Source organism: Leptonychotes weddellii, chromosome 13, assembly GCF_054177405.1.
Source record: "Leptonychotes weddellii isolate Sample4059 chromosome 13, ASM5417740v2, whole genome shotgun sequence".
Taxonomy (NCBI): Eukaryota; Metazoa; Chordata; class Mammalia; order Carnivora; family Phocidae; genus Leptonychotes; species Leptonychotes weddellii.
The window spans coordinates 76553723-76573970 of record NC_138381.1 but is presented as its reverse complement, the minus strand read 5'-3'; the positions used below and the strand labels follow the sequence as shown (position 1 = coordinate 76573970).

The following is a 20248-nucleotide window of genomic DNA, read 5'->3' as shown; positions in this document are numbered from 1 at the left end:
GTTTCAATCCTAACAGCAAACATGGATGACTGCGGGGTATCTAGGTGCGAGGCAGTGCTCCACATGCTTTCCCCGTACGAACTCCTGTAACGCAATCACCCGCGTGCGCACACCAGAATGGCTCCATGTCGCCCAGGGGGGAGGTGACGCACACAGAGCTGTCACCTGCCCAAGGTCACACAGCCGGCTGTTCCAGGGCCGAGTGCACCCTGTTCCCTCCAAGGTGAAGATGCAGTCATCCATGACGGCTGAATCCTCAGGACACCCCTGCACGTCAGCAGGGCAGAGGCTGTTTCCGTGTGATGGTCAAGCTTTGGAAAAGGAAAGGGATTTGTGCAAGGTGACAGGCTGGCCAACACAGCTGCTCCTGGTGCCGGATCTTCTGCTTGTCAACCAAGGACTCTGTCCGCCTCGGGTGCGGGCGGCTGGTGGGCACAGAGATCTGGACTGGTAGGAGGGGCTTCCCGCCAAGACAGGGTGCAGATGATGATGCCAGTTGTTCTCAGGGAGGATTCAACATGCATTAGTTTTTAATCTTCTCTGGCACCTATGACCCCCACTGTACAATGAAGAGACTGTCCCCCTAGGAGGCCATTCACCAAGACAGACACATACTGCTCCGTAACCCTTTTTTTAAAAAAGATTTTATTTTTAAGTAATCTCTGCACCCAACATGGGGCTTGAACCCACAACCCCGAGATCAAGAGTTGCACGCTCTACCGGCTGAGCCAGCCGGGTACCCCTGCTGTGTAGTGTGTAGCCCTTTTGTAAAGTGAAGCAGAAAATTCCAATCCTCTCTCTGCCATGTAAAAAACAGACACACAGGTGGCCTCGCCTGGCAATAAATATTTTAATTTTTGTTTAATTTTTATGATGACAAATAATTTTCAAGTTATTTCCTTTTTTTTTTTTTTTTAAATACAAAGCTAAACCACAAACAGGTACAACCAAGACATTTTATCTCACATTTACACACTCTGTCGGATCCTCCTCCAATTCTCTGACCACTGACCAGGCAAGTGGGGGGGGGGGGGGGGGACACTTTCTTGGGTAGCACCGTGGTGACGCCGGGGGGGCATCAAGGTTGAGGACAGGCTCTCATACCTGTCTCCATTCACATTTACCTGGGACCAGGGGAGGCTGGGAGACCCCAGGTCATGGATCCAGAGCCACGGCCCCCTGGACTGCAGGTTACCAGAGTGAGAATAGGTCCCCCTTCAAGAGGGAGGAAGCTACCTACTCCTCCTGCATCACAGTCAAGGTGAAAACTGTACCCTTAGCCTTGATCCCTGGGCTGCTGGGCCTGCCCACTCAGCTGGTGCACCAGCGGCTGGGGTAGGGGCCCTGCATTTCAGGGTCTGCGGGTTCCCCCTTCGGTTCATGGCTGCATCTTCATTTTTGCAGGAAGGACACCAGGTGGTCTGACAAACAGAAAGCCTGACAGCAGGTCTGGAACTTTCAACCCATTGGAATTGGGTCAGGGTGGGGGGAGGGGGGTGATGGGTAAGTAATTTCTGGTCCCGCTACAAAACTTTTATTTTTGATTAGAATAGAGTACCATCTCAAATCTCTTCTACAAAAACAAAAACCAAACCAAACCAAAACAAAAAAAAAAGAAAGAAAAAAGAAGAAAAAACGCAGCCACTTCACTCACTTCAAGACCTATATACATGTAAGTTGTTTTCTGTGGTTTTTTTCTTTTTTTTTTTTGTCTTTTTAAAATTTTTAAATTTTTATTATCATTTTTTTTTTTAAATAAATTCAGTGTTCACATTTCTATAAAGAATTAACCCAGTTCTGGGAAACCCTGCCCCGGCAGGGCGAGCAAGCAATGCTTTTCCCTGCCCACATCTACTCTGATTACCCGCCCTGATGCTTCGAGGTGCCCAGAAAAGCGGCAGCCTGTGGAAGAGTAAACCTAGGCCCGGCCCGCGCCCGGGGGCCACTGGGTCAGTAAGCTTTCAAGAAAGCAGAGGGGAAGACTAGCTTACTGCGAAACCTTTTTAAAAAATATTCATACACTTCCATGTGCGCCTGTCCAGACGTCAGGAAAACAAGAGCTTGGGAACACCCCGGCCGGGCCTCGGGAGTCGCCGGCGGGGGCGTGGGGAGGAGAGTCCTGGCTCTTCGGCGGGAGGCGGGCGTCACCCGGCCTCCTAGTTCATGTTCACTCTTTCCTCTAAAACCTGTGCTGCGTCCTCGACTGCATGCACGGGAAGCACGAACGTGTGACTTGTATGCAAAAAAGGTACAAAACAACTAGAATATAAAAGTTTTGGTAATATAAGGCCATCTGTTCCAGTCCACCTTGGAAACCTGCAACAGATATTTAAATACTACAGTGAAAAGGCATCTTAATATACTTTTTAAAAACATCTGAAGTAATCTGCTAAGATTAAGTGTGTAAAAAAAAAAAACCAAAAACTCAATTCCCTTTGAGGGCACTTTGTCCGTGGAAGGAGGGAGGGGCGGGGAGGGCGGGGAGGTTAATGCTTCAGCCAGGGGTGCGCTTCGATGGAGGCGCGGCTGCGGTCCCCGTAGTCGTACAGGAGCTCCTCCCCCGCCTTGATGTCGCGGGAGGCGATGAGGATGAGGTGAGGCACGCCGTCGATGTCGTGCAGTTTGGTTTGGCAGTTTCCACATTTACTGTGATTGATCAGTCGTCCCAGGCGATTTGTCTCTCTAGTCGCATCCACACTGGCGGGAGGGAGGGCGACAGAGGATTACACTGACAAAGGGGCTTTTGATCCCAGTCACGCCAGCTCTCGACTCTGGTGGGATGTCGATTTATGGCCGCGTTTCGGGGAAAGCAGTTCAAATCAAAAAACCATCTTTAAGAGCCCAGGGAGGCACTGGGTGGGAGGCGGCAGGAACGCAAAAGGCTCTTTGTGGGGGCGCGTGAGGCAAGTGCATAACAGATAAATGAGTACAAATCAACTCGGCTGGTAGTGGGGGAAGCTGCGCGTGTGAGGAGGCAGGGAGCTTCGGGAACTCTCCGTACCCCCTGCTCCATTTTACTGGGGACCTAAAACCGCTCAGAAAAATGGAGCCTAATAAAAAAAAAAACAACAAAACAAAAAACCCCAATCGAGTGCACCGGCCATATGGAGAAAGGAGCAGCCACGCATTTCTAGAGCTGCTCTGGCTGCAGGCCACGACAGAGCGCGGCCTGGCGAGCCTCGGAGCGGACTGTCCCCGCCTAGCCCGCTTCTGCTTCTCGTCTGCTCAGACGGCAGCCGGAACAGCTCCAACCCCACATGGTAAAATGGCAAGTGGGGGAGAGCTGCTTCGCGGCTTGGAAAAAAAAGACGTAGCAAGAGTGAAACCAGAAGCAGGATGCCCTCGTGGCTCCCGGCCCGGAGGCCTGTCCTCTGCCAGGGCACGGAAAAGCCACTTGAAGCTCCAGCGGACTTACCAGTAGGTTTTGCTCAGATACTGAAAATAGTACATGTAGCAGCCCGTCGAGGGGTCCTGTGCATACAGAGCCTCCCGCTTCTTGGCGTCGGTGATCTCGATGAGGTCCCCGTGGTACTCGACCACAAACTCGCCCCGGGAGAACTGCTTGGTGGCGATCACACCTCTGCCCTTGCCGTCGATGAGGTCAATCTGTCGGGAGGTGAGGAGAAGCGCTGCTTCCTGACCCCGCGCAGGGCCAGCGGCCCGGGCTTGCCCCCCTCGCCGAGGTGTGCCCTAGATCCCGCGCTACGGACACAGCACGGCGGGCAGGATGAACCGGATAAAAGCTGTTCCACCGTCGCCACAACCCGTCACCCCACAAGGGTCCCTCGTGCTCTTTGCAAAGCACTGTTACACGTGAGCCTCCGGAGAGACCTGCTGGGTGGGTGTTGCCCCAGTTTGTAGAGGAGGGAACGGAGGCTTGGAGAGGCAGAACCACGTCCAAGGCCACGTGGAGGGGAAGTGATAAAGCCCGACTCACATCCACACACGTGGCCTCTTCTGGGGAGCAGTAGGACCCCGTGTTCCAAGTGTCTCCTTTTTTCTGGAATTTACCCTCCCGTGCTTCTCCTCACTCCGTTACAAATGGGGTTGCAGGGTGACTGCTTGCGGGGCCCAGACTTAAGTTCGGGTCCTCCTGGATGGGTGTGTGGAACTGGAGCTTTTTTCTGACCCTCGAGTCCCAGCCCAGACCCACCTGGTGGCCACTGTAGGGCCCCGCCCCTCTCATCCACCCAGTGTTTGCAATACGTGAGAATAAAGGAAATTTCTTGGGCCCTGTCGTTTCCCAGGAAAACAGTTTAGGAAAAATGTTTGCCCAGGCCTCATGCTAAATGAAAGAAAGCCAGCTACGACAGGCCATCTACTCTGTGACTCCATTCACATGACATGTCCAGAACAGGCAAATCCACAGACACACAGCTGGGGCTGGGGGAGTGGGGGGTGACGGCTACTGGGTGCAGGGTTTCCATTTGGGAGGATGAGAAAATTCTGGAACTAGACAGGGATGACAGTTGCAAAACACTGTGAACGTACTTAACGACACGGAATTGTACACTTTAAACGGGTTAAAATGGTACGTTTTATGTTATACATATTTTACCGCAATCTTAAAAAGGTTTCTCAGGATAACGTTTCCCATATAAAAACCATTAGTGTTTCCTTCCCGAGATGCTCCCTGGGCAGATTTCGTATCTGGCCCCTTGACAACCTAAGAGTCTGACTAGCCGCAGTGACTGTTAACGGGGTTACGGCAACCCGCCGGCCGCCGGGCACTGAAGGGGGGGGGGGTGTACCTTCCAGCCTCAGCCTCCGAGCAGTAGACCCTGCTGCCCCTTACCTTCATTCCTTCTTCCTTCCCACTTTCAATCAACTCGTCTATTCTTTTCCTTTCTTCAGACTGGGTGGAGGGAAGAGAAACAAGAAGCACTTCAGCATTCTCTCCTGGGCCACTCTGGGCAGCCTGGACCACCCGCAGGTCACTCACGGCTGGCCTCCGTGACATCAGTCCCCAAAGACGCCCATGCCCCACAGCGCCATCTGTCTCTCACTGCCCATCTGTTGTGGACAGTTTGCCACCTGGGGCTCAAATGGACCAGGAGGGACGCAGTGGTGGCCCAACTGCAGAACTGGGTTGGGGGTTGGGTTCTATTTGGCACGTGCAGTGTTTTTTAAACCATCTAAATTGCCAACATGAAAAAATCATGACTCTTGACTTCATATAAAATCGGCTAGGGCAGATGAGAGGCTGTGCCTTTCGAAGGGGCGGGTGTACGTCAGTCACGTCCCTCCTGTCTGATGGCCCCTGTTGGCACCCTGGTTCAGGAACTTTGACCTGGGTCTCCATGAAGCCACTGCTACGGATGAGAACATGCCTCCCACCCCCAAGAGGCAGGACCACCCTGAACAAAGAAGTCAGACAGGAGTGGACACTCCTGGCCCCACCGGCCCCTCGGGGCCACCACCTCCCTCCCAGATCCAAGTGCCCGGGACTGCGGGGAGGCACGGGGAGCCACACAGAGACCACCAGAAGCCCAGGCCCTCCACTGGCTGCCACGGCTGGGCTCAGAGGCGAGGCCTCCACCCAGCGCCGAGCACAGACCCAGCCGGGCCGGCGGCCCCCACCCACAGCGCGCACGGACTCGGTCCCTCTCCACGTGGATGTACTGAACGCCTGTGGTGTGACGCGGAGCCCAGGTCTCTGTAGGTTTACAGACGCCGCGCAAGAGCCACACCAGACGGCCTGCCTCCAGCCCACACCCCAGCGCTTTCACGGCCGCCTCCCCGGGCTCCTGGCGTCCGCTCTGACCACCCCTTCACTCTATTCCCCACACAGCAGCCAGAGGGGTCTTGTAAAAAGCTACGTAAGGGGCGCCTGGGCAGCTCAGTCGGTTAAGCGTCCGACTCTTGGTTTCGGCTCAGGTCGTGATCTCTTGGGGTCATGGGATCGAGCCCCACCATCAGGCTCTGTGCTCTGCAGGGAGTCTGCTTGAAATTCTCTCTCTTCCCTTCCTGCCCCCCACTCTCACTTTCTCTCTCTCAAATAAATAAATCTTTAAAAAATAAATAAAAAATGGGACGCCTGGGTGGCTCAGTCGTTAAGCGTCTGCCTTCGGCTCAGGTCATGATCCCGGGGGATCGAGCCCCGCGTCGGGCTCCCTGCTCCCTCTGTCCCTTCCCCCCGCTCGTGTGCTCTTTCTTTCACTCTCAAATAAATAAAAATAAAATAAAATAAAAATGTACATAAGATCATGTCATTTCCCTGCTTAAAGCCTTCCAAAAAGTTTACTGAATAGTAATGGGCCAATGTTGGTTCACTGTGACAAATGTACCAGGACAGTGTATGGAAGGTGTTAATGATGGGGAAACCGAGTGAACGGTCTATGGGGGTACTCTGCACTATCTCTGCAACTCCTCTATAAATCTAAAATTATTCCAAAATAAAAAATTTATTTAAAGAGAAGCAAAAGCTTGGGGCACCTGGGTGGTGCAGTGTGTTGAGTGCCCAGCTCTTGGTTTTGGCTCAGGTCATGATCTCAGGGTCGTGAGATCGAGCCCCGCATTGGGCTCTGCACTCAGTGGGACTCTGCTTGAGACTCTCTCTCTCTCCCTCTGTCCCTCCCCCTCTCAAATGAATAAATAAATCTAAAAAAAAAAAAAAAAAGAGAAGCAAAAGCTTTTCCATACCTTCTCACTGCTACGGGGATAAAACCCACTTTTCCCATGGCCTGTAAGGCTCTGCAGGGTCCCAGCCCTGCCTCAGCAGCCATCTTCACCCCTTCTCCCACATTCTGGCCACACTGATGACTCTCTTAGAGGGCCAGGCTAGTTCCTGCGTCGGGGCCTTTGCACGTGCTCTTCCCCCTCCCTGGAACACCCTTTCCCCAATCCATTCACCTGGCTTGTGTCCTCCCTTCTTTCTAAGCTCTGTTCAAAAGGCACCTCCCTCAGTGAAATTTCCCTGACTACTGTAGCTAAAGTAGCCTTAGCCTCACTGTGCTTTCACACTACTCTGTTGTATTAAATTAATGTCAAAGGACTATCTGAAATTATCTTGTTCTTTGGTGGTTGTTTTTTTTTAAAACACTCTCCACTTGAATATAAGCTCCCTGAGGACAGGAGATCTTGTCTGCCGTGGGATATCCTGGCCGAGAACAGTGCCTGGCACGAAGTAAGCCCTCAAGCAACGGCAACAGCAACACATACACATCACACACACAACCACCTTGCTGAAAAATTAGTGTGTGGAGAAGACCAGACCAGGGAGAAATGCAGTGAGCTCTGTAACCGGGATTGATGGTGGGCTAGGCGCCCGGGGACTTTCCTGCTGGGACTTAATGAGGCAAGAGGAGCTGAGCTGGGGGAAGCTGGGCGCAGGCTCGATGCCCTGAATGCCCTGAATGCAGAGCCGCAGTCTGAGTTTCGTTCTGGAGGCTCAGTGCTTGGGGGCATGCACCAACCAGCTCCAGGCTTCCGAAGAGAATTCAGGCAGGCAGCAGCCTGGGCAGGGCGGGGGTGGGGATGGGGTTGCTAGAGGCGGACTGAGCGGGAGGTAAGCAAGGTCTGAATTAGGTCGAGGCTGCTCTGCACATCAGGCCCGGGGCTGGGCTGGGGAGAAAGAAGCCGGGGCACTGCCCCAGTGCAGGCTGTCACCCCACCCACAAGCAGGCCAACCAGCTAAGGGGCCCCTGCAGCGAAACAACGAGGGGTTCAGGGTATCTCTCCAAGGCCCAGTGTCCACCCTCTTCCCTGGCCCTGGCCCTGCCCGCTCTGCCTTCAAACTCAATTAAGTATCCGCAAAGGTTTTAATTTTAGTTTCTCCTCTGGCTACCCCCAGCCCCTTCTTATGCCCCCTGTGCCTGGGCCGTGGTTTCTGGGGCCTCAAAGAGCAGGCAGGGCAGGACTGACCTCACGCCTCAGATGAGGCCCAGCTGCCCCACCCTCGAGCTTTACCTGTGCCATGCAGAGAAGACACCACCCTGGCCAACCACAGCCTTGCCACCTCAGCCAACAGCCGCCTTCCCGCCGGGCCAGCAGCCCCCCGGCCCTGGAGTTCACTCAGCAGAGCCGCCCCAAACAAGCGGAGCGCGGCACGGCTCTCCTCGCCACTGGCTCTTTGTCTGGTGACATGGCGAGCTTACTAGCTGCAGACCAAGCTTCGGAGAAGTGAGTGTCTGCTCCCTTCTGCTCATCTGCTGCGACATTTTGCAGACCTGCATCACGTCCCTCCTCCAGCCAGAAAAGCCCTTCTTTTTCATTAAAAAGGCAAACTGAGCTGCCCCCGCTCTGCAGCCCGTGGCAGGCCTCGGCGAACCCCCAGCGCTCCCTGTGTGGGCACCGCAGCCCCGACCGCGGCTGGGAGGTGTTTGGGGTTCCGGGGCCTGGCACCACCTCGCCCTCCGCAGTGCTGTCTGTGAGACCGACCTAGCACGGCCTCCCGCTGCAGGCAAACGTTTTATAACAGCTTGTTCTTGGCTCAAAGACATTGCCTTTCTAAAGAAATAAAGCCAAAGCTGCTCTCCGGGGGGCGGGGGATGGACCCCTTCTCTCATTTATTTTAAAGGAAGCCTCATCAATTCAAATAAGCAGAGCAAGAGAATGCTAAATTGCCGTATCCGCATCTATGGTTTTAACCCACAAAATGCGGAAGGAGTCTAGTTCAGGTTGAAAAGCTAAAACCGACAAGGCCTCAAGGAGGAGGCTGGGGGGGGGGAGGCGGTGCGCATGGAACTTCCCCGCCGCTCTGTGGGGGCGGCAATCCGAGCTCTGCTCCTGCCCCCCGGCTGGCTGTGAGGGTGCGGGTGGGCGGGGGGCTGCAGGGCACACGGCGCCCGGGGTCCTGGGGTCAACAGAAAGGCCAGGACCGCACCTCCCCGCGCCAAACACTGACCCGCTGCCGCCGGACGGCCGACTGCGGAGCCGCTCGCAGCCTACAGACCCGGGGGCCCGGCCTGCTCTTCCCACCTCCTAGGGCCACAGCCCGGGGGAGCGAGGACAGAGGCGCCACGGGAAGTGACAGCTATGGGGAGCAACTGCAGCAGTGTAACCGCTGGCCGGTGCCCCCCGGGGGCCAGGCCCGGTTCCCAGCTCCTCGTGCCCCAGCGCACCGGCCCTCCCGGCTACACCCCTACAAGCTAGTGCTTTGTTGTCCCGCTGGACACACGGGGCGACCGAGGCACAGAGCAGACGCGTGACTGGCCCGAGTTGTACAACCATGAGTGGCTTCCAAGCCACTGCTCCGTGCCCCCTTGAGACGCGCCACGGAGTGCGTGGCGAGCAGACGGACAAGCCTCGCGAAGAACACGCGGCCCCCCGGGGTCCCAGGCTCCCTCGGCCCCGCCCACACGCCTGGACAAGATGCTGTCACGGGACCGCCGGCCGCGCCTCGCCATGCGCCTTCACGGAGGCGTCGTGCCGAGCCTCGGGTGACCCCCAACGTCAGGATGACGCCCACTAGGCCACGGCCGCCAGAGAACGCGCCCGCCCGCCCTGCGAGCCCGGAGGAAAGCCGCGGCCTCTACCTGCAGCTCAGCTTTGCTCTTCCGGGAGCTCCTGCGCACCGGGTAGAAATCCGTGAGTTTGCGGTTCTGCTGCGTCTTCCCTTGAGCTCTGGGGTGGGAAGGGTAGAGGAGAAAACAAGGATGAGCACTGAAGACGCACTCAGCCCAGAGGCACGCCACTCCTCAGCGATCATGTCACTTCCACACCTCTGTCCACCGGGACCTGCGCTCACGCAGGCTCACCTGCCCAAGGGGGCGTCGGAGCGTCAAGAGACAGGTTGTCTCCTCGGCGGGGGGGGGGAGCTCCCGAGCTCTGGACTCGGGCCAGACTGACATGCTGACAAGTAACGGTGTCCCTGGTGGTGACGCACGGCACCTGAGCCCCGATGACACAGACGCCGGGCGGGGGCCCTGCTCCCCCTAGCGAGCACCTGAGCCGGGGCCACTGGAGTGAGAAGCAGCACGCTGCGCCGTGGCAGGGGAAGGGCTCCGGAAGGCACTTACTTTTTCCGAGGGGCCTGTTTGCCCTTGACGGGCTTTTTCAGGGCTGGCTTGGCCACGGCGGCGATGGCAGGATCACAAGACGAGGTCGGAGTTTTTGGAGGTTCTGCTGCTTCAGATTTTTGGTTTGGAAAAGGTGCCAGGGGACCTCTCCTGGCGTCTTTGAGCTTCTGTTCCTCGGACTTCATGGTGCTCCGTACCGCGTTCCCACTGTTTCTCTTCTCTGCAGGCAGAGCGTGGGGAAAGACAGAGGGTTAGACTCCACTCTCCGTGTCCCAATCTCTCAACCCTCAGCTGCATTCTAAGACAGGCTTTCAGAGGAGAGAGGACCCTGGGTGTGCCAGTCGCAGTGCCCCCCGCCTGTGAGACCCCGTGTCTGCCAAGGGCTTCCGGGGGAGAAGCATGTAGCTTTACTTTCGGACCCACACACTGGGCAGAGCTGTTCGTCTGCATCTTTTTTATTTTTTTTTTCTTCAGCTTTACTGAAGTATCGCTGACAAATAAAATAGTAAGATATTTGCAGTGTTCTTCCTGATGAGTGGATAGACATGGTGGAAGGACTGCTCCCATCTAGTCTGTGAACGTTTCTGATCTCCTGCAGACCCCAGGAGAAAAGCTAAATTCCCAGAGTGGGCCAGCGTTGATGGACAGGAATAAGGTAATAAAGCAGAACTTCTTCCCTAGCAAAGACCTCTTCCCCAAGAGCCGCCTGGCATGCTTCATTTCAGACTCTTAAGAAAAAAACATTTCCTCTTCTAACGGGGCCAAAGCCCTACGTTCATGGTGGTTCTCAGCACAGTGACCTGACACTGGTCAGTGCAGCGCCGGGAGGGATGGCAAAAAGGATTCGTTACTAAAAATAGTTGTGAAGCACCAGTGTGGGTGAATGATTCACTTTTTAAAAAAATGACTTACTTAAAAAAAAAAAAAACTTACTTTAAAAAAAAAACAATAAGTAAATAATACATAGCTGGTAGGAACGTAAAATGGCGCAGTCACTTTCAAAAAGAGTCTGGCAATTGTTCAAAAGTTCAACATGGAGTTACCATATGACCCAGCAATTCCACGCCTAGGCGGCTGCGAACACAATTAAAAACATATGTCCGCACAAAAAACCTGTATGTGAATGTTTGTGGCAGCTTATTCACAATAGCCAAAGAGGAGAAACCACCCAAATGTCCATCCACTGATGACTGGGTGAGTACACTGGGGTCCATCGACGTGACGGAATATTATTCAGCCACGGAAAGGAGCGAAGTCCTAACACCTGCCCTTGAAAACATGATGCTGAGTGGAAGAAGCCAGACACCCAAGACTACAGATCCTGCGTGATTCCATTTACTTACGTCCAGAACCAGCAAATCCACAGGGATAGAAAGTAGATTAGTAGTTGCCAGGGGCTGGGGGAGAGGTGGTATGAGGAGAGACTAATGGGCACAAGGCCTCTTTTGTGGGGTGAGGAAATGTTCTGGTACCAGGAAGCTGGTCATGGTTGCGCCGGTCTCTGAAGAGACTAAAAACCACTGCGTTGTACGCTTTAAAACGGCGACCACTATGATATGTGAGCTCGATAAATAAGCTAAAAAGAAAACTAAATACATCCAAATCCAGCCAGGCCATTCTCACTGCCTTACATGCCTTCAGTGGAACCAGAGGGAGTGAAGTCCAAGACATCACCCATAAAAACCCTAGGAATGCGTGATGCCCGTGAACGTCAGCGACCACGTCAGTCTGAGTCAAAGCAGAAAAAGGGTTGAGAATCAAGGACAAAAGCCTGGCCCTTGGGCTCTCCTTCAAATATATCTGGCCCCAAATCCTAACTGTGGCCATTCAGTGACACTGTAAGTCAAATAAGCTTATGTACCATGCCACCATTGAGGATCATTTACATGCCACCCCACTCCAGGAGGGATGGGAGACTGCCTGACCACCACCCAGGGAGAGCCCGTTCGCCACCCAGCCCCTCCTCGGTGGAGGCTCGTCTAAGTGCTGCAGATGCAGCAAGGATCAGGCCAGCCCAGGAAGGGGGGCCGGTGTGGAGCACTGTACAAAGCCCTCTGCACCCATGCTTTCACCAATCTTCAGAATAGCCCTGCGAAGTAGGAGTTCTCCCTCCCACTTCAAAGAGGAAAGAACGAAGGCTCAGAAAAGCGGAGTGACCTGCCCCAGCCTCTCCTTGGAAGTGGCAGAGCTAGGATTAGAACCCAAATCATTTGACGACTGACTGAAACAGTATCACCCACTGCCCTGGGCAGGGAATCAAGCCGAGGCCCGGCTCCTACCCCTGGCTCTGGGCTTCCCCACGCCTGGCGCTCAGATCTGGCCCCAGACATTGGCCTCACCATCACTTATGGCACTTTCTGGAAATGAATTACGAGGCTTCCTCGTCCGGAGCCCCTGGCAGCCAGAGTTCTGCTTCTTTAAGGCAAGTTTTAATTAGAAGGGAGCGTGGTGCACTGGGGAAAGCTCCTAGTCCCCACTGCAGCTTTAACAGGGGAAACATTTGGAAGAGAGCAAGATTTCTACGAGGTTTCAGCTTGCTTTGCAGGGCCGAACAGAATTTTCAGTAACTATGTATGTTCTTGTTCAATATTTTAACTCCAAACCTCACTACAGAGTATGCTGCTTCCGAAAGCAGCACTGAACACTTGAGTGGAAAGAAACTCAGAAATGAGGTCAAGGCCAGCTCAAAAGAGGGAAGGAAGTCGGTTCCCTACGTTCACACAACACAGTTAGGGCTGCCAGCACCTGGCCTGTACCATCCAGACTCGTAACTTCTGTACTTTGGGTACATGTGAGCCTCTTCATCTGCAGCTCAGGTGTTATTTTTGCAACTTGGCAACACACTCAAGCTTGAAGGACATGCTAACTCTTGTGAAAGCAGGGAAAACCTGTTAGACCGACAGGGCACACACCCCGGGACAGGCCTCTCTTCCCCTGTGTCTGTTTCTTAGCAGCAAGACAGAACGTGGTTCAAACCCCTGAACTTGGGTTTGAAAAGGCTGGATAAACATTTAACATATGTGCACAATTATGAAGGAGAGAGGCTTCTGCAACCCGACCAGCTGTGGTCAGAACACGGCCATTTCAGAGCCTTACCTTCTCGTCTCCTGTAGAGTCCGGCTAATGGCTTCCCCTGGCATTTGACTTCGTGATGTGCAACTGAGTTCTCTTCCTGAAGGGGGGAACGCATTCCAGAGCATTTGTTGGGGCTCATGTAGGAATAGATCTTTGATTGCCCGGTAAATACGTTCTCCTAAAACGACAAATGCATGTTCTGAAAGAGGCTTGAAGAAGAAGATCCCAGGGCAAATGGCGGAGAAGGGCACTCAGAATAACCGAAACCAAAAACCGACACCATCTCTCAAAAGCAGGCCACCAGGAGTTGCCAGCCCTGGGAGAACAGTGGAAGGTTTACGATCTCCCAGGTCCGAGTTAGACATTTCCTGAACTCATGTGGTCTCGAGTTCTGGTCACTAAGGACACATCTGGCCAGCAGGAAGCCAGCTGTATACCAAGGCGTATACCAGAAGCAGACAACCTACCAGCAGCAGACGGGTCAGAATGACCCGGACTGAACAACTGCAGAATTTGAAGGGCTGGCCTATGTGCAGGAGCTAACTCCCCTGGCAGGAGCTGCAGGAGCTCTTAGCACAGAAACAGGCCTCAGGGAATCTGATTAACCACTTCTTGGTCCTGAAGGCCTCCGGCAGGACTTGTCATTACTGCCTGAGCCTTCAGTGTGCCCAAGCCTGGCCCCTCTCAAATCAACGCAGCCCAGCAGCCTCCCAGGACTGCGGGACTGGACTGCAGCGGTAACTGAGGGGTGGGGTTGGGGGTGGAGAGCTTAATAAAAGCAGAGCCTAGAGCCAGCGCATGCAGGGCGGTCACTCTACTGCAAATGGCATCTTGGCATTAATAGGAGGAGGGTGGGCAGGCGGGTGGGGCGGTACAGGTCACTGCTGGCGTCTCTGGGCGTGGGGCCTCCCTCGCCTCTGAGTAAGCACAGAATGGGAGGAGGGCTTCCCCAGAAACACTGCTAGGGCCCTTCTGCCTGGTGAACCTTTAAACACCAAGTCAGCGAGACCCGTGACCTCTCTGAGGGACCCGGCCAGGCCCCGCACACCCTGGGAAGGCAGCCACTGCCGAGGTAGCTGGGTCTCGGGGTGCGCAAATGCCACAAAGACACAAACTTTTCCGAGGTCAAATATTGCCAGGGTCATGGCGGAGCCAGTGTGGACGCCACTCCCAGGCAGGCAGCAGAAAAGGAAGCTGCCCGAGCCGGGCGCCCCGCCCGCACGCCCGCACCCCCCGCCCCTGGGCCCAGGGCCGCGGGCGGGGGGTCCCGGGGCGCGCGCACGTGCTCGAGGCGCCCGGCCGGCGGGGGCGGCCCGGCCGCGCGGCCCCTCGGGACGCGCTCAGTGAGTGCGGGGAGGGTGCCTGCTTACCCCGTTGGTGCGGGGCCTCCCCGGGCCCCTCCGCTCCACCATCTCCGGGCCCGGGGCCGTCGCTGCCACCGCCGCCGCCGCCGCCGCCGCCTCCACCGCGCGGGGCTTGGACATCTTCCTGCCTGGAGAGGGGGACCCGGGGGAAGCGGGGGAGGGGGCGCTCAGGGCGCGGCGGGGCGGGGAGCGGGGCCGCCCGGGCCGGGCGCCGAGGCGGCGCCTCCCGCCGCAGCCATGTTCCGAGGGCCTGGCGGTGGTGGGCCACCCGCGCCGCCGGGAGGCAGGGGCCGGCCGGCCGGGCTGGGCCGGGGCCCGGGTCGCCCTCCCGCCGCCCGGCCCGGCCGGGCCCCGCGCGCCGCCCGCCCCCCGCGCGGCCGGGCCCGCCACACCCACCTGCAGCCCGGCCAGGCCCATGGCGGCGAGCCCCGCGCCCTCGCCCTCGCCGCCGCGGCCCGGCCACCACCGCTGCCGCTGCCGCTGCTGCTGCTGCTGCCGCCGCCACCAGCGCCGCCGCGGCGCCCCGGGGAAGGGCCGGCGGCGCCCCACGGCGCCCCCTTCCCCCATGGCCTGCGAGGCAGGGCCCGGCACCAGCGCGCCGCGGCAGCCCCGGCCGGCCCGGGACCGAGGACTCTGGGAGGGAGGCGCTGGCGGCGCGTCCTCCGCGGCCCGCCCGCTCGCCGCCGCCGCCGCCGCCCACCGTCCGCCTCCCGGCCCGGGGAGGGGGCTGGCAGGGGCGGCGCTGCGAGGCTCCTCCGGAGGGAGGGAGGGAGGGAAGGAGGGAGGGCGGGCCGCGCGGCCGCCACGAATCCCGACTCGGGCGCGCCCCCTCTCGCGCGTCCTCAGCCACTCGGGGAGGAAGGGGTGGGAAACATGATAATGACAGCCCGGGCTCTCGCCGGCCAGGCTCTTGCTCTCGCTGGCTCCGCGGATATTTTGGGAGACCCGTCGGTGCCAGGCGCAGTCAGCAGCGGGGAGCGCCACAGGCGAGGGTCCTCCTGTGTGCCCGAGCCTGTGCTCCCTGAGCGTTTTATGGGCATTTAATCCTCTCGCAAGTCCCCCTCCGGGGGGGAGAGGGGGGCAGGTCCTGTGGCAAACCCGTTAAAAATGAGGATACTGGGGCTCAAGAGAGGTGCAGCGGCTTGCCTAAGGCCACAGAACTAGAAAGCGACGGGGTCAAGTGTCAAACCCAGGCGGTCTGCACCTGACCCGTTCAGGCCCTGGGGAGATAGAGCCAGTGGTTTTAATGGCAAGTTGGTGGGGTGCGCCCCGTGCATACACCATCTCATCCAAACCTCACAACAGCCCTATGAAGGTACACACCATTATTCTATCCTTTCCACGGATAGGGAAACTGAGGTTCAGAGAAGTGAGGAGCTTTGGCCAAATTCTCGGAACTGAAAATGAATTTCCAGGCCAAATGGCCCCAGAGCCTGCACTCCCAGCCACAGATGAGGAAATTCAAGATAGGAGGGACGGAGACTGTTGCAGAAGCGTTTAGCAAGTCACCTGGTTCTCCTGTCCACCCCCATGAGAAAATGTCCTAGGAAGGCAGGGGTTCCAGCCAGTGGGGTGTCTTGTGTTGGCAGAACTCACTGCCCTGCACCACTGTGCTGAAGCCATTAGGGTGTGAGGGCCCACAGCCAAGAGTCACTGTATTTCTGCTAAGTCATAGATGCAAACAAGACACCTCAGGGCGTCTAGCTCCTACTGCTTGGGTCATGGCCTGGGAGGCAAGCCTTGGGTTTCTCTCCCTGCATCTGCCCCAGAGGTGCTTTGTGACCACGGCCCACTCACTTCCCTGGACTAGGCCTCAGCGTCCTTGTGGATAAGAACCAAGAACCTTGAATTCCTTAACCCACCCAGGGCACCTTCCAACATCCACAGAAAAACAAATAGCTGTCACTTGAGGTAGCTGTCTCCCCTTAAGAAGGGATAAGACGAAATAGGATTAAATGGCAGGAATAGGCTCAGGACAACATCTCCCAAATCAGTTCATGCTTTAGCATCCTGGACAGGGCTGGGGAGCACCCTCCTTCCTACATCTATCCCCTCCCCCCCCCGGCAGTCCCCACCCCAACACTAACTCCAGTAGGGTGGGATACTCTGCTCACTTGAATACCCAAGAGACTATGCAGAGAGTGAAAGCGAATTCTAAAGTGACACTCTGACATGCAGGTCAAGCCATCTGAAATAGAGCGCTAACTCTCCAGGGCAGAGAATTTTGCAGTTTGTCGCCAAACTATCATGGGAATCGTGGTTTGGAACAGGAAGCAGCCACTCAGGTCATCTTTTCTACTTCACATGCTATTTCAACATCCTCCCACCCCCCACCCCCAACCACACACACATGCTCAGGGCCACAGCTTTGTCTATTTCGGCCCTCAAATGCAGGGGTTACCTACATTAAGATCCAAGTCTAGCACCCATTCCTCAACTCTGCAGCTCTGGTACTAGAAGATCTAATACAAATCATTTGATATAACCTTCAACACAGTCTTTCCTGTCTCTGGACAGGAGGTGTTTATGTGTATGTAACAAATATACCCAACAGCAGAAATAAAAACTTTTTTTTTTTTAAAGATTTTATTTATTTATTTGACAGAGAGAGACACAGCGAGAGAGGGAACACAAGCAGGGGGAGTGGGAGAGGGAGAAGCAGGCTCCCCGCAGAGCAGGGAGCCTGATGCAGGGGCTCGATCCCAGGACCCTGGGACCTGAGCCGAAGGCAGATGCTTAACGACTGAGCCACCCAGGCGCCCCAGAAATAAAAACTCTTAATGTTGTCCAGGATCTCATAGAAATAGAATTCAACAGGAATGATACTAATAGCTAACATTTATTCAATGTTTATGTGCTAGGCCCTATTAATAATGCATTATTTAATTTAACCTTTCCAACCCTTTAGGAGAAGGTACTATTCTTATTTCACAAATGTAGAAATTGAGGGGCACCTGGTGGCTCAGTCGTTAAGCGCTTGCCTTTGGCTCAGGTCATGATCCCAGGGTCCTAGGATCGAGCCCCCGCATCAGGCTCCCTGCTCGGCGGGAAGCATGCTTCTCTCTCTCCCACTCCCCCTGCTTGTGTTCCCTCTCTCGCTGTATCTCTGTCAAATAAATAAAATCTTTAAAAAAAAAATGTAGAAATTGAGGCTCAGGGAAGATGAAGCACTTGACTGAGGATTACATGACTAAAGTGGTTAATAGAGCTGAGATCTCAACCCAGTGCTGCCTTATGAGAGTACTCTACCATAAAGAATGTATATTGCTTCCCTTGAACTCAAGCACAAAAATAGCAATTCATTCATTCCACATTTATTGGATACCTACTTTGTTGCAGGCCCTTGCTAAGGACACAACAGTGTACATAAAGACAGATGGAGCACATTGAGGCCAGAGGGGTAGGCAGGGCCCTATAGGCCATGGTGAGGATTGAGGATTTGATCCTAAGAACAGTGGGGGAGGGAGGAGGAGTGAAGGTCACACGATAAAAATCTGTGGTTCTTGGGGACCACTCTAGCTGCTGAGGGATAATAAATTGTAAATGGTAAAAGTGGAAAGAGGGAGACCAATTAGGAGGCCATCTGGCCCTGGCAGCAGAAATGGAGAAAAGCAGATGGACTAATCCTCCTCAAACTAATATACTTAAGGTTGAAAATATTTACATGATTGTAAAACTTCAGAACCAGAGAGGAGTTGCCTGGTATCTGAACATTTTGTTCCTTGACCCAGCAGGGTTCTCAAAGTGAACTACAAGTTTGCAACAAAGACAGCTTTTCTAGAAGAAAAAGCCTGACTCTTCATTCAAAGTATTCTAAATGATTTGATATTTACACTACCAAATGCCCAATTTAATAATCTACAAGAGTAACGAAGCCTTAAGAAATAAGTAACTATTAAGAAAGAAAGAAAGAAAGAAAGAAAGAAAAAAAAAAAGAAAGAAAGAAAGAAGTAACTACTAGTTTGGGGGTCAGGCGAGATGGGGAGAATTACTAACCAATAAATTACAAAGGTGATTTGTAAGCCTGCCATGGTAGGAGCTGGGAACACTTATCTTCACTTTGGCTAAGGGAGACAGAGTGTAAGAAGCAAAGGCACAGCATGGCCAGAGTCTAGACAGTGACTTTGGACTTCAAGCTTCCACCTCTGAAAAATGGGAGTAACAATTTGTAAAGATTAACTGAGATAATAAAATGTCTGGTCCTCAATGGTAATTATTATTTGCCTATATTAAGTATTTACATGTTTCAGTGGCAAATTGCTTAGTTTTGTTTTCCCTATAAATTAAAGCAAGCCATCTTCTTCCTTTTTAAGGCCCTACTGTTGAAACAGTTAGCTTGAATGATTTTGCTCTAATGGGAAAAATGAATCAGGGAAGCATAGATTTATTATGATCTGTCAGATACTTTTAAATATACTTTTAGATGCTTAACACTTTTCTGAAGAAAAAAAATTCGTCTTAGCTTTCTCTGTGGATTGGGTTATGAAGCTCGTTAACTTGAAGTTCACTTTGCCTCATTTCTTAATCAGAATCTGGGTTGTCCCAAAAGACCCTAAAAGGACTCTGGGATAATAAAGGATGCAGCTGGGTGCAGGGCCTGAAAACAAAGGTGCCCAATAAATATTTGCTGAATGAATCCTTATTTTATTCATTATAATTTTTATAGGGAGCGTACTGCATTAAGGCAAATTCCTACTAACCTGTACTGCCTTGGGATTTTGAGGAAAATGTCAAACCTCAACTAATTTTTCTTAAATAATAATTCTACTCAACCGTCACGCTCAAGTTTTTGCATGGAGGAGACACAGCGGCTGGAAATGACCAGCGGTTGGAGATCACTTTGCCGCATAACGTGGGTTTTGTTGTGCTGACAGCAAACTAAGTGTGCAAAGAAGGACTTAAGGCAGGGACATCGCCTCCCGCGGCTGGACAATCCCACCCAAGCCATCTCCCGTGGGCAGGAGTCCTGACCAGCTGCAGGACGAAGGGTCGCCCCGGGTGGTGCCATGGGACTCATCTCACCCCAAAAATGAGGTGACTCAGGGCACGGAGAGGGAAGGCGCCTGCTGCGGTGTCCACGCCGACGCGCTCCCCACGATGGAGGTTACCCATCTGCGCCCTGGCCTCGGAGTCACCTCCTTTCCCAGCGAGAGAGAGCCCCGAAATGGGCGAAGCCTTGCCCTCCCCCGTCCTCGTATCAGTAACAACCACTCCCTGGAGGGGCCCTGCGCTTTAGTCTCCGAAGAGCTTTGACATATGGATCTGTTGTCCCTGGAGAGGCAGGCCAGCGGGTGCCCACACTTTAGAAAGGAGAAACCCAGGCATGGGAGTGGGAGGGACTTCTGGAGACTTGGCGGGGGGGTAGGTCGGAGAAGGTTCCGCAACAACCCCCCCAGCCCCGTCTCCGCGCTCCGTCCGAGCAGACCTCTCAGCAGGGCGCCTCCCCGCTGCCGCTCGCGCCACCCTGGTGCCCCGCTCAGCGCGACCCCCCACCCCAGCCGCCCCGGCGCTGACCACCTGGGCAAATACCTCTAGCCATGGCCCGGCTCTGTCACCGCCTAGGATCTCCCGGGAAACGCAGCTTTCGAAAAAAGTTGCAACAACTGTAGCCAACTGCTCCGCGGAGCTACGGCTGCTGCCCTGATTGGCGCAGTTGCCCGCCTCTCCCCAGGCTGCCCGCTGTGATAGGCGAACTCAGGAGGGAAAGCCCGCCCTTCTTCCCGCCTCCTTGGCGGGGGCGGGGCAAGCGGCCGCACTTTCTACAAGCGCTTTAGGGACAGGTCCCGGCGGAGGAGGTGGGAGGGGGTTTAAATTTTACCGTCTCCCTGCGCTGATTGGCTGAGGTGGGAG

The 20248-nt window shown here is 54.8% G+C and overlaps 1 protein-coding gene across 4 annotated transcripts; it reads right to left on the bottom strand.

The window, feature by feature from the left end:
• Positions 1 to 831: 831 nt before the first annotated feature.
• KMT5A (lysine methyltransferase 5A) lies at positions 832 to 20017 on the bottom strand. Of its 4 annotated transcripts, none has more exons than XM_081802373.1 (8): positions 19928 to 20017; positions 14405 to 14526; positions 13056 to 13212; positions 9960 to 10179; positions 9477 to 9564; positions 4796 to 4855; positions 3416 to 3606; positions 832 to 2697 (listed from the first exon to the last, which is right to left on the bottom strand). In XM_081802373.1, exons 1-8 carry the CDS (start codon positions 19935 to 19937, stop codon positions 2487 to 2489), a joined length of 1059 nt encoding a protein of 352 aa, XP_081658499.1. In that variant the 5' UTR covers positions 19938 to 20017; the 3' UTR covers positions 832 to 2486. The 4 variants fall into 4 exon arrangements, with proteins under 4 accessions (XP_081658499.1, XP_081658500.1, XP_081658501.1 ...); XM_081802374.1 differs by lacking the exon at positions 19928 to 20017 and adding an exon at positions 14795 to 14905; XM_081802375.1 differs by lacking the exons at positions 14405 to 14526; positions 19928 to 20017 and adding an exon at positions 14795 to 15000 and having other exon boundaries at positions 13056 to 13131.
• Between the last annotated feature and the right edge of the window lie 231 nt (positions 20018 to 20248).

What these genes read in the sequence shown, in the direction of transcription:
- KMT5A (XM_081802372.1), bottom strand. Translation starts at nt 14,965, where the DNA reads ATGGGGGAAGGGGGCGCCGTGGGGCGCCGCCGGCCCTTCCCCGGGGCG. An exon ending in TGGGCCTGGCCGGGCTGCAG is followed by an intron (nt 13,213 to 14,794) that starts GTGGGTGTGGCG and finishes TTGTCGTTTTAG; the next exon opens with GAGAACGTATTTACCGGGCA. An exon ending in AAACAGGCCCCTCGGAAAAA is followed by an intron (nt 9,565 to 9,959) that starts GTAAGTGCCTTC and finishes TTCCCACCCCAG; the next exon opens with AGCTCAAGGGAAGACGCAGC.